The 13,762-nt window shown below is 39.7% G+C and overlaps 1 protein-coding gene across 7 annotated transcripts in view; it reads left to right on the top strand.

Moving 5' to 3' along the window:
* The window catches only part of SMARCA2 (SWI/SNF related, matrix associated, actin dependent regulator of chromatin, subfamily a, member 2), a 182,846-nt gene extending 177,570 nt beyond the window's left edge, over positions 1-5,276 (top strand). For all 7 annotated transcript variants that reach the window (XM_028166516.2, XM_057548235.1, XM_057548233.1 and 4 more), the window contains 2 exons: positions 2,916-3,058; positions 4,352-5,276. In XM_028166516.2, the coding sequence (XP_028022317.2) occupies positions 2,916-3,058; positions 4,352-4,387 (179 nt within the window). In that variant the 3' untranslated portion in view covers positions 4,388-5,276. The remainder of the gene's footprint in view (positions 1-2,915; positions 3,059-4,351) is intronic.
* Positions 5,277-13,762: the final 8,486 nt, after the last annotated feature.

Genomic DNA, 13,762 nt, shown 5'->3' with positions numbered 1-13,762 from the left:
TGTAACTGTGGTTTTTGGTCCACAGGCTGCAGGATTGTAGTTTTTCTTGCTCGCTCAGCTAGTTTTTAGGTCTTTTTCAGAGGAGGTTGTTCCATACATACTTTAGATTCGGTGCGTCCGTGGGAAGAGGTAAGTTCAGGGTCTTCTTGTGTCACCTTCTTAAAGCAGAACCTCATCTTCTTCCACTTTGAAGGACTCGTGTGATGAGATTGGGCCTAGCCTACCTGGTTAATCTAGGATAATCTCCCCATCTCAAGGTCAGTGGAATCCCTTTATGCCATGCGAAGTAACATATTCACAAGTTCTGGGGATTAGGACATGGCCGTCTCTGGGCACCATCACTATTCTGCCTACCACCCTGGTTAACTGGAACTTGTCATAGGTCTGTGTAGTGGTGTCATGAAGCCTTAGGATGCCATTTAAAGGGCCCGTCTGATGGTCCAGTTTATTAGCCTAGTTGCCCATGGCAGCCTTTCAGGTGGGTTTTTTGGAGGGACATATCCACTGACTCACAAAGCCTGATAGCTTTTGAGTGTCCCACACCCCAGTGAGTATTTAGATTATGTTCTTGAGGATGCATTTTCTTACCTTTACTGACAGTCTTCTGCCCTTTCACACCTCCCATGGATTTCCTGTTACTCCTGTGTCAGGAAGAGCCACACCTGTGTAGATAAAGATATTTCACTTTTTCTTTCCAAATTACTTTTTAAATTTTTAAAGGTTTTCACACCTTCATGCATTTCCATTAACAGGTAGACTTTTCCATCCCCAGTCTTCTCTTCAAGTCCCCACCTTATAGCTTATTAAGCAGTAGACGTTTGGGTATGATATATGGAAGCCTGGACTAGGGATACTGTTTTGAGCACTAGGGTTTGCTAGCCTTTTGCCCTGTTTGGGATGGAGGAAGGGCAGATGCTGCCCCTGCACTTCAGTTCAGAACATCTCTGCTCTCATCTTTTTTGTTAGCCTATACTTCCATGGAAGACTTCACTTCTGGAAACATTTTGTGGGTCCTTCCCCTTCACAAAAGAAGTCTGAAAATTTCTCTAAGATTCTTTCTGGAGCTGATTCTCTCCATGACAATATCTATTTCTAGGTTCCTTGAGACCCACCAAACATAATATTCTAACAAACCTGGTTTGAATGAGAGACTTTCATTCTCAGTCACTTCATCATCCATTCCTAAAAATACTGTTCTCTGGACAGAACAGTGCCAGGGAACAGATTTTCTGTGAACCTTGGGATGTGCACCTATATAACTATGGTATAACACTTTGACTTCTTTCTTCCATGTGTTTTTATTTCTATCCTCAGAATAGCCCTGTGAGAGTGGAAGTGGGTGCCGTCTTTCTGTATGTGTATATACTTGAATGCTTTATATCTCTCTATACAGAAATATATGGAACTTTATGTCATCTATCAGTAGAGAATCATACACACACAGGGATGGATATATTTTCAAATATGGAGGTATACTTCTTTTTCTGGAAATAATCACCAGAAAGAGAGCAGTAGGGTGAGAGACTAGAGATGGGGAAAGAAACCTTTCAAATTCATTTGTTTCGTTTTGTTTTTACTTTCCATTTTGTACCTTTCTGTACTGTTAAAAATATTCAACTATGAATTTTCTTTTTAAGTCAACTGAAGTTATTTACACAATAAAATCATTGGCTTTTTTTTTTAACCTTTTACACTTATGTATACTTTTTAATGTCAAAGTTCTGTTTAAAAACGTGCCCATTCCTCTGTTGATGGACATTGACGTTGCTTCTGTGTCCTGGCTATTGTAAATAGTGCTGCAGTGAACATTGGGGTGAATGTGTCTTTTTGAATTATGGTTTTCTCAGGGTATATGCCCAGTAGTGAGACTGCTGGGTCATATGGTAGTCCTATTTTTAGTTTTTTGAGGAACCTCCATACTGTTCTCCATAGTGGCTCTATCAATTTACATTCCCACCAACAGTGCAAGAGGGTTCCCTTTTCTCCACACCCTCTCCAGCATTTATTGTTTGTAGATTTTTTAAATGATGGCCATTCGATGGAATATTACTCAGCCATAAAAAGAAACAAAATTGAGTTATTTGTAGTGAGGTGGATGGACCTAGAGTCTGTCATACAGAGTGAAGTAAGTCAGAAAGAGAAAAACAAATATCGTATATTAACACATATATATGGAATCTAGAAAAATGGTATAGATGATCTTATTTACAAAACAGAAATAGAGACACAGACATAGAGAACAAACGTATGGACACCAAGGGGGGGGAAGGTGGGGGTGGGATGAACTGGGAGATTGGGATTGATATATATATACACTATTGATACTATATATAAACTATATAACTAAAGAGAACCTACTGTATAGCTCAGGGAACTCTACTCAGTGCTCTGTGGTGACCTAAATGGGAAGGAAATCCAAAAAAGAGGCGATGTATGTATACACATAGCTGATTCACTTTGCTGTACAGTAGAAACTAACACAACACTCTAAAGCAACTGTACTCCAATAAAAATTAATTATAAAAAAAAATTTTTTTAATGAAAATTTAAAAATGCCCACACCCCTCCACGCAGTAGGTAAGGCAGCCCTCGCTATCCTGGTTAGGAAGATCCCTGTTCAACCATTAAGAGACCTGGAAAGGACCCAGCCCAGCTTCCCTCTGGGACCTCATTCCTTCTTGTTGCCCATTTAGGGTGACTGTGTAACTTATCATGCAAACTTAGACATGTTTGCAAGTGAAAGGGGTGCTAACTATAACTAGATAGGACACTGGAGAACAGGCTTGGATCAATCGAGAATGTTCTGGGCACTCCGGGATGTTGGGTTTGTCATCTGCAGGTAGGCGATCGTTTTCCTACCTGTAAAAAGATTTCCCTCTGATGCCTCATTGCTGTGTGTTTTGGTTTTGGTGTAGCAAAATCTGTTAAGGTGAAAATCAAGCTCAATAAAAAAGATGAGAGAGGCCGGGACAAAGGAAAAGGCAAGAAAAGGCCAAATCGAGGAAAAGCCAAACCCGTGGTGAGCGATTTTGACAGTGATGAAGAGCAGGATGAAAACGTAAGTGCGGCTGCCTTGCCTGAAGTCGGGAGGCGCTCCCCGCTTCTGCTTCCCTCCCGCACTCCCAGGCCCCTTCCAACCTCAATGCCTTATTACCCAGAAATGAAAATGTAAAGATTTGGTGTTGAGGGATGTGAACTGAGCTGCCTGATTTAAAACAAAGAATTTGGGGCTTTGTTTATTGCCTTTTTAATAGTCTTCAAAAATGCAAAACTACTAAATCAAGTTTCCTTTTCCCCTTTCTTATCTTCCCAGTGCCTACTTACAAATAGAGTTTTCTCCATGGCTGGTTAATATTTTATATCCATAACACCCAGCATAGTGCCTAGGATACAGCAGTATACAGAGGAAATAATGATTCCGTGGAAGACTGACAAAAAGTGGGATGATGTCAGAGTTTGGGGTTTGAGTTGCTATTTCAGGTGCCGTGCGGAAAACCCAGATGCATCTTTAAGTACTTAGAGGTGTTATTTTTTAATATTTTTGAAAAATTCAGGGAGCCCTGATGGAGCCAGGCCCTGACATAAGGACCTTTCCAGGTGGTACCATATTCAGTGCCTCGATTAGCATCCTAAGACAGATGTCACTCTCAACATATTACAGAAATCAGTGCTTAGGTTATGTGTGTTTTGCTGCAGGTCATGGAAGTAAATAGCAGAGGCTGAATTCAGACCCAAAGAGCATTAACTCAGTCTGGTGCACTGTCCCTGACTCTGTGGTCCACAAGGTAGCAGTGCACAAGCTTCTAATACAGTGCCTTTTAAAGGGCCCTCTATTTCTTTCACTTTCTCGAGGACCTCAGGTTCCCTACCACACACCCCCTTCTTTTTTCTTTCTGAACGGTTAATTTTCCATGTTAGCATGTATGCTAGTTTGATTTTCCTTCAACATATTGCTATTTGGGTCTGTTGAAAAGGTTCAGCATTCTTATCCCACCCCATCCAGCCTTTTAACCCTCGACACAAGCATCTTCAAATACATTTAAAATCCTATGTTTTCTTTAAGGAGACAGCAAATGGATGGAATTTTTTTCTCCCATGATTTTTCTAAAAACGTAGTGCTAAAATTAGAAATCATTAGCCATGAACTTTCCACGCCCCAGTGCAATAGAGCAAAACACTGGCATAGACAGCGGGCACTGCTTTGGGATTTCCAAGTAGGAGCTCCCCTTTTCAGCATAGAGGCTGTTGATGCCTCTTTACTGGGAGGGTTAACTGTTTCCAAAAATGTCATTTCTTTTCTACATTGCCTCTTGATGGCTTATTGTCTCTTTTTTCTTATTTTTACTTTTAGGAACAGTCAGAAGCAAGTGGGACTGATGATGAGTGATCAGTATGGACATTTTTTTCTTGGTAGAACTGAACTCCTTCTCCCCTCTCTCGTCTCCACTCAGTGAGTTCATTTGTCATATGGGCACTGGGTTGTTTCTATATCATTATCATCTATAAGCTAGCTTTAGGATAGTGCCAGACAAACATATGATATCATGGTGTAAAGAAACACACACTCATACACAAATCTTTGTAACATATTGTGACCAAATGGGCCTCAAAGATTAAAACAAACAAGAAAGCTTTTGATGGAAAATATGTGGGTGGATAGTATATTTCTATGGGTGGGTCTTGGTAACGGTTTGATTGTGCCTGGTTTTATCACCTGTTCAGATGAAAAGATTTTTGTCTTTTTGTAGCACTGATAACCAGGAGAAGCCATTAAAAGCCACTGGTTATTTTATTTTTCATCAGGCAATTTTCAAGGTTTTTATTTGTTCGGTATTGTTTTTTTTTACACTGTGGTACATATAAGCAACTTTAATAGGCGATAAATGTACAGTAGTTAGACTTCACCTACATAGACATTTTTCCATTTTATGCTCTATGATCTGAAAAAAACGCTTTTTGAATTGTATAAGATTTATGTCTACTGTAAACATTGCTTAATTTTTTGCTCTTGATTTAAAAGAAAAGTTGTTTTGTTGAAATCGCTATTGAATATTGCAATCTATATAGTGTAATGGATGGCTTCTTTTGTCAACCTGATCTCCTATGTTACCAATGTGTATTGTCTCCTTCTCCCTAAAGTGTACTTAATCTTTGCTTTCTTTGCACAATGTCTTTGGTTGCAAGTCATAAGCCTGAGGCAAATAAAATTCCAGTAATTTCCAAGAATGTGGTGGTGGTGCGTTCCTAATAAAGAGATAACAGCTGAGCTCAACAAACACGGCCTCTGGTTTCTGAGTTCTAAGGGACTGAAACCCTGGTGCCTGGGTCACAGTCTCCTGCAGAGAGCCGGGCAAGCTCTTGCTGCAGCGCACGTGGTAGGAAAAAAATTTCAGAAGACAACTGAGAGAGAGAATCCCCTGGGATGAACCAGGTGTGTCGCAAGGGAGAGGAGTCTATTGCTTTTGTGACTTTAAACTTGTACAGCAGGAGAGACGCTGCCATGGACCGAGTCACACTAAAGCCCCTGCTCAGCCTTTTCTAGTGGCTTAAATTCTATTTACGTGCCAGAAAATCTACAGGTGTACCTCAGAGATATTGCAGGGTCAGTTCTAGCCCAGCAAAGTGAACGTCACAACAGAGTGAGTCACACGAGTTTTTTGGCTTCTCGGTGCATGTAAAGTTGTTAGGTTTGCACTCTACTGTAGTCTATTAAGTGTGCAGTAGCATTATGTCTGAAAAAACGATGTATATACCATCATTAAAATATACCTTATCACTAAAAATGCTGACCATCATCTGAGCCTTCAGTGAGTCATGGTAGTAATATCAAAGATCACAGATCACCAAAACAAATATAATAATCAAAAAGTATCAGAATCACCCAAAACATGATACAGAAGCATGAAGTGAGCCACTGCTATTGGAAAACGGCACCGATCTACTTGCTGGGGCCAGGGTTGCCACAGACCTTCAATTTGTGAAAAATACAGTAACTACGAAGTAGCACAATAAAGCAAAGCGCAGTAAGATAAGGTATGCCTATATATGGTAATATAGACTTATACTGTTGTTTAGCATGGAATAAATCTATGTTCATATCGATTTAGAACGATCTGAAAAGTGCTCAGTTGAAAGACTGGTTCCGTAAATGCCCATATACCCTCCTACTAAGATTCACAACGACTAATCTCCCTACCTCCCACCCCACCCACTTTTTTTTTTTTTAACATCTTTATTGGAGTATAATTGCTTTACAATGGTGTGTCAGTTTCTGCTTTATAACAAAGTGAATCAGTTATACGTATGTCCCCATATCTCTTCCCTCTTGCGTCTCCCTCTCTCCCACTCTCCCTGTCCCACCCCTCTAGGTGGTCACAAAGCACCGCCGCTTGTTTCTTAACTAAACCATCTGAAAGTAAGTCACGACCATCCTAACACTTTACCCCTAAATACTTCAGCACAAATCTCCTAAGAATAAAGGCGTCTCCTGGCTAAACCACAGTCCTACTTTCATACCAAAGGGAATTAACAATAGTTCCCTAGTATCTCATATATGATCCATAGTCACATTTCCTCAGTTGTCCCCAAATTGTCTTGCATTTGTTTTTTAAAAGTTTACAAAGAAGCCTAGCCAGAGCTTGGCACATTCTTTCTTATGGACCCGATGATGACAAGGACCAAAACGGAAGAGTATTCGCTCATCTCTAACGGATTGGTGAAAACTTCATTTCTTAGAATTGTCTAAGGACAACTCTGGGATTCTTACTTTCATAATAAGAGGAATTGCCAATGTATCTTTCTTTGAGTCTTGAAGGAAATTTGACCCATACAAATTTTTGTGTGCAAGCCTCCTGAGAAACTTTTTGTCCTAAATGTCCATTCAGGTCTGAATTCCAGTTAGTCTGAGCATTACAGAATGTGTTGAGTTTCCCTTCTTGTTTGTTTACAGTTTTCTGACCACAGTAGGATTCTAGACTCCCATGAAGAATAGACCACATTAGTTTTTCTTACTGAGATGATTTGCTCTCAGTTCAAAGAAACAGTCTTACTTCACTGCTTCCATTTTTGTATTTCCTATACTTGATGTACTCCTTGGAATCCCTTCTCAGCCTTAGAGGCTTTGCTGTTCTAAAGCCATCCACACCATTGTCTTTATGGTGTAGGATGTCTGTTGTGTGAAGGATGTTCTCTAATTTCTCTTCCGCTGTCTTTGGTATGTTGTTCTCCCTGGCCTTAGTAGAAAGGAAAGGCAGGAAGGTGGCTTGCACAACAGTGGTGAGCTGGCAGGGAGGGTGATAAGTGTGAGCAAGAGGCAGGCCATCCTGCGTCTGCACATCTGCCTATTTTTAACCTGGTCATGAGAGCTGCCTTGTCCATTTCCAGTAGCCGAGCCCATTGGTAGGCTTAGTTCTTTACAAAAGCAACAGTTTTCTAGGAACGGAGGAAGGAAGCTACGAGTATCAGGTGATGTACTTGATCCTTTACTAGAATTATTTAATTACAAGAACCCTGGGAAGAAGGCATAGTTCTTATTCCCTTTTTATAAATAAGGATGATGCAAATGAGAGACTGAATAGCTGTGGCCAGTGTACCAATGCAGACTTTGAAAGTAAGATTTCTTTGCCTCTAAAACCCATATTCTGGAGCTTCCCTGGTGGCGCAGTGGTTAAAAATCCGCCTGCCAGTGCAGGGGACACGGGTTCGAGCCCTGGTCCGGGAAGATCCCACATGCCACGGAGCAACTAAGTCCGTGAGCCACAACTACTGAGCCTGTGCTCTAGAGCCCGCTCGCCTAGAGCCCGTGCCCCGCAACAAGAGAAGCCACCGCAATGAGAAGCCCATGCACCGCAACGAAGAGCAGCCCCCGCTCGCCACAACTAGAGAAAGCCCGCACGCAGCAACGAAGACCCAACGCAGCCAAAAATAAAAAAACAAAAACAAAAAACTCCATATTCCATGCAGCCTCCCTACCTCCCCAGTGAGTGAGGCCTGGAACTGATCTTATTGATAAGTCCCAGGCACCCATTTGCTTGGCACTTGCTGACCCAGCCAGGCTTACAAACGAGTCTTGGCTTAGGTCTCTGGTTTCCGTGGCTGAGAATGGAACTTTAAGACCCAGTTTTCTTGGCTGGGCTCCTCCGCTACCCTGGCTCTTTCTTCTTAGTGACAAGCCAGTCCACAAAGACCAAGACCTTGTCTTTATATTCAGCTGCCGTTGGACCCTAAAGGCTACTGAGATCCAGCTGAATTGGATAACACTAATGCCCTCCAGGTGATTCTGCTGCGTGATCAAATTGAAGGAGCACTGCTAAATCCATCAGACTCTTAATCCCCATTATTTCACTCCTGGGGAACAGTATGAGGCCACGGTGATCCTAATCTTGATTTAGATCACTGGTACAAGCATATACATCTATCACACAATTGTCACTCTAGTGCAACCAACATAAACGGGAATAACTGAAAAGGATGAATATTTTTTCTCTCTGACACAGCTTTTCTGTCATATATGTTCCCAGGAAGGAAGCTTCAATTGTGCTTAACTTGAACTTCATTCAGACTGATAAGGTATGTCATACTTGGGGGAAATATTTTTGGTCTCCTTAGCAGAAGGGTAGAGACATATTCTCCCCTTATGAATAAATGTAGTTCCCATGAGAATTTTATAGTAACAGTCAATCTCACTATACAGCTATCTTGGAGGAATGGCCAAGTATATTCCTCTTCTTAAAATTTACTAAAAGCTGTGTCAAACCAGATAAAGTAAATTTTCTGTCCTTATTCATTTATACTGTCATACGAATCTCAGGGTTTCAATCTCTGCTGTACTTAGGGAGAGGTCATCAAAAATCATGAGGCGCAGGGTGAGAAACAATGACCAACAGGTCTAGATTTACTAGATCTATGCCCAGGTGAGCTGTATTCATCATTGGTGTGGTTTAGGACATTGAGCTTAATAGAGGGTGGAAGTGACATGTTCCAAATGACTAAGCCCTTTATGCAAAATGTATCTGTATTTCTGCATCATTTTCAGTAAGGATTTTCCAGAAGGATTTTCCAAGTTGAATAAAGCAAGACAACTAAGTCAAGACTAAGGGAAAACCACTTTCCTGTTTATAAACACTGGTTTCTTTTTTAACATATAAACTAGAAAGAGGTCTCTGTCTTTTTAGTTTTAATTTATTTTATTGAAGTATAGTTGATTTGCAATGTTGTGTTAGTTTCTACTGTAAAGTAATTCGGGTGTGTGTGTATATATATATATATATATATATATACATGTATATATATATACATACACACACACAAACACACACACATTGTTTTTCATATCCTTTTCCATTATGGTTTATCACAGGATAATGAATATAGTTCCCTGTGCTATACAGTAGGACCTGTTGTTTATCCATTTGAAAGAGGCCTCTCTGTGAACCCAAGAACTGTTATGAAGCAAGGCTCACTGTGGGATTATAAACCTCAAAGAGAATGGATTCATAGTCCCCCCAGCATACATATGCATTTTTTAATTCTCTTGTAAAAATTTAATTAAATTCCTCTTCCAAGATTATAAAATAGACATGTGTTCACCACAACCAGTGAAATAATACCAAAAAAGTTAATTTAGAATTCACCCCTACCAGGCAATTGGCTTTAAAAGCCTGGTGTGGTTACTTCTGCCTGTTTCTTCTTGCTCACATAGAATGATATACACTGTCAAATGTCAGTTCCCCAGCTATCCACAGTGTAACCTGGTAATAAGATGAAGCTGAATTTATTGCTTACTGTGGTAAGGGAGACCACCACCTTGATGGAGCTTTGGTAGTTTATTTGAGAGGGAAACTCAAGGTTGGATTTTATTGAAATCACATTTAAAGTGTCTTTCAGTGTGGGAATTTGGTTAGGACAGGGTAACGATCATGATATAATAGTTTAGGATTGGTGGAAGGAGTAAGGAAAGGATTTTGAGGGGGAAATCAAAGAGTCTTAGGGCATAACTATCAATTGTGTTGCTTTCTACAGAAGAGCTGATGTGTCTTACAGGAATGATGACAATGGCATTGTAAAGTCATGTTAATGTGCAATAGATAGTAAGCTGTGTAGGGGTTGAAAGTTTGGTTTTTTTTCTTTTCTAAGTACTGTACTGTTCTCTGCAACTTGCCTTATTTTCCTCCAAGGCAACAGAGATTAAACTCATTTAAATTTTTTTCCCTGTTAGGAGAACATTTATTTTCATTTTTCTTACAAAATGAACATATGCATATTGTAGAAAATGTGGAAAGTAAGAAAAGTACAAAGGTACAAAAAGTACAGAAAAAGAAAAAAAACAAAAACAAAAAAACACTGATACTATTACCACGCAGAAAGAAGCGCTTGAGATTTCCAGTGTCTTGTCTAGCATTTAAGGAGCTTGGAAGTCAGCTCTCCCATTAACACAACAAGAAAAAAGCTGAACAAACTGAAAATCAACAACTCTTCTTAGATCCACCAGAGAACTGAGGTCATAGGGTAAACTGCTGCCCCCCAAGCTGAAGAGACAGACAGGCAGATATAGAGAATCACGACCTACTGGAGCAGGCCAGCAGCAAAAATCTCTTGGTAACCATCGCCAGGCTAGGAAAACCTGATCTGTAATTAACGAATTGCTAGAGGCCTCAGTGTGGACAAGTTTGTGAGTTAAAAATACCAGAGGCATCCAGTCTTAGGAGGGCCTCCACACTTTCAGATTTCCCTCCAGGAACCCTATTACGTTCTCACGGTACAGACAGGAGAAAAATTCCCCCTCACTTTTTGAGCGGAGGGAGTGGAAAAGTAGTCATGTTTAAATATGCCTTCTTAACAAGGCCTGCCCTTAATAGAAACTATTTTGCCAACGCGGAAGAAGGACAATAACCCAACTCCAGTACCCACTAGCCTTCCTGCCTCTCCTAAGGGGGGAAAAAAACAAATCTGAGAAGCACTTGTGAAGGTCACAGCCCCAGGGGTTCACTAAAACACTGCAGCCGAATCATAGGGCTGCCTAACAGTTCCCCTGCCCCAAGAGCTCACCACCACATCCATGTCTCCTGTACGATAACAGGGTCATACAGCTCAGTGAACTGTGCATCTCAGGTGATATTTTTAAAGAAGGTCATTACAGAGTGCTAAAACTATCAGTTCTCCAGAGACAATCACTCTTAAAATTTTAACTTACTTCCTTTGCATTTTCTCCTGTTCATAGATTGATTAACACACGGTAACATTTTCCCACTTAAAAAGCAGAGTTTTGGCAATTATATACAGTAGTGTAGACAGCTCCACAGTCATGACATAGAGCATTTTCCTTACCCTAAACAGTTTTCTCACACCCTTTTTCAGTCAGTTTCTTATCTTACCCTGACTGCCAGCTTCAGGACAACCACTGATCTGCTTTCTATCCCTATCGTGTTGCCTTTGTTAGAATCTCATGTAAATGGAATTATACATTATGTAGCCTTTTGTGTTTGCTTGCTTTCAAGTACTATAATATTTTTGAGGTTTATTCATGTTGCATATGTATTCTGTGACTTTTTATTACTGAGTAGTATTCCATCATATGGCTATCCCACAGTTTATTTATCTGTTCACTAATTTATGGACATTTGAGTTGTTTAGTTCTTGGGTATTATAAATAAGCCTGCTATAAACACTGATGTACAAATCTTTGTGTGGATATGCTTTCAGTCCTCTTAGTTGAATACTGAGGAATGAAATTGCTGGGTTATATGGTAAGGATTTAACTTTAGAAAATAATAGCAACTGGATATCTATGTGGGGAAAAAAAAAGAAGAACCTCAACCCTTGCCTCATATCATACACAAAAGTTAACTCAAAATGAATCAAAATGGATCTCAAACTTAAAAGTTAAAATATATTTCTAAAAGAAAACATAGGAGAAAATCTTTATGATCTTGGGTTAGACAAAGATTTCTTAGGGCACAAAAAGCATGAACCATAAAAGAAAATATTGATAAAATGGATTTCTTTAAAATTAAAAACCTTTGCTCTTTGAAAAACATAGTTAAGAAAATGACAAGGCAAGCCACAGAGTAGGAGAAAATATTTGCAAGCAGGTATCTGAAAAAGAGCTTGTTCCCAGAATATATATAAAGATCTCTTACAATCCACTAAAAAGACAGACGGTCCAATAAAAAAATAGGCAAAAGATTTGAACAGACTCTCCACAAAAGAAAATATATGGCCAATAAGCACATGAAAAGTGCTCAATTTTCTTCATCATCAAAGAAAAGCAAAATAAAACTACAATGAAATACCACTACACACCCACTAGAATAGCTAAAATTTTTAAAAATTGACAATGGGAAGTGTTGACAAGGATATGGAGCAACTGGAGCTCACGCCTTGCTGGTGGGAATTCAAAATGGTATAATCACTTTGAAACTCATTTTTTTTTTTTTAACATCTTTGTTGGAGTATAATTGCTTTACAGTGGTGTGTTAGTTTCTGCTGTATAACGAAGTGAATCAGCTATACATATACATACATCCCCATATCGCCTCCCTCCCACCCTCCCTATCCCACCCCTCTAGGTGGTCACAAAGCTCTGAGCTGATCTCCCTGTGCTATGCAGCTGCTTCCCACTAGCTAGCTATTTTACATTTGGTAGTGTATATATGTCCATGCCACTCTCTCACTTCGTCCCAGTAACTATATGATGTTTCCATGTATGTGTGTGTCATAATTTAGATTGCATTTGCTCCTCTAACGGATATTTGAGTTGATACCAGTTGGGATTTTTATGCCATTATAAATAATTCTAGAAAGTCATTAAACCCACTTTACACTTTTTGTCTGTTTTTAAAAACAAATCAGCAGAGTTACCTTTAAGTCATGGCTGAAAACATTTCCCTTCCATTTACATTGGATTTTAATAAAAAACAAAAAACTCAAGGTGATTGCTTTTCTTTCTCAGTCATATTTATGCTTGATCAGTTAAGCCTTCTCGACACTTATTTTCATAACACTTCCATCCTCTTCTTTTAAAAAGGGTCCTGTAAAATTACTTTATCTTGCCTTTTTTTTCCCTTGAGCCCTTAATTTTTTAAAGGAGATTCTGAATTTAAAGGAGATGCTTATGCTGCTTAATCTAGTTGCATGTGAAAAGGGCTTCTTCAGAAAACCAAGTACCCATATTTCTCCCTGTCATTGAACTTTGTAATACAGTCAGGATTGCTCTTGATGTTCCAAGAAGGCAAAGTTTGGGAATTGCAGGGCCCTGAGACCTAGTTCTTTGCCCTAAGCTGGCAAGAATCTCAACACAAGATTATCCTCCACCCCAGGCTCCTAAAGGATTTTCTCAGCCTGGTAGCTCTTGTGGAAGTTGGCTCATCAAGGTGATACTAGCTATAAACTGCCTCTCTGTGGTGAGGTTATGAGTTGATTGTTTACTGAGGTTTAATAGAAGAACCACGGTTTCACTCTTTTTGATCAGGTTTGGCATGTGGAACACTTGGAGTGAGTGTGACCCCAAGGGTAAAATCCACCAGAAAGGGACACCACATTTAAATAATTCCAGAGAATTTATATTCATTCTAGCATTTTTAAGGCTGGCTTATTTGGAGAAACAATAGAACTCCATTTAAGAGCTTTCAATACTAGACTGATTCAAGCATGGGCCCCATATATAAATAAATACTACAGATGGTCCCAACTTAGGATGGTTCGACTTAAACATTTTTTCATCTTTACGGTAGTGTGAGAATGATACGCATTCAGTAAAAACCAT

Source organism: Balaenoptera acutorostrata, chromosome 6 (assembly GCF_949987535.1).
Source record: "Balaenoptera acutorostrata chromosome 6, mBalAcu1.1, whole genome shotgun sequence".
In the NCBI taxonomy this organism is placed as follows: domain Eukaryota; kingdom Metazoa; phylum Chordata; class Mammalia; order Artiodactyla; family Balaenopteridae; genus Balaenoptera; species Balaenoptera acutorostrata.
This window is presented reverse-complemented; position numbering and strand designations above follow the sequence as displayed.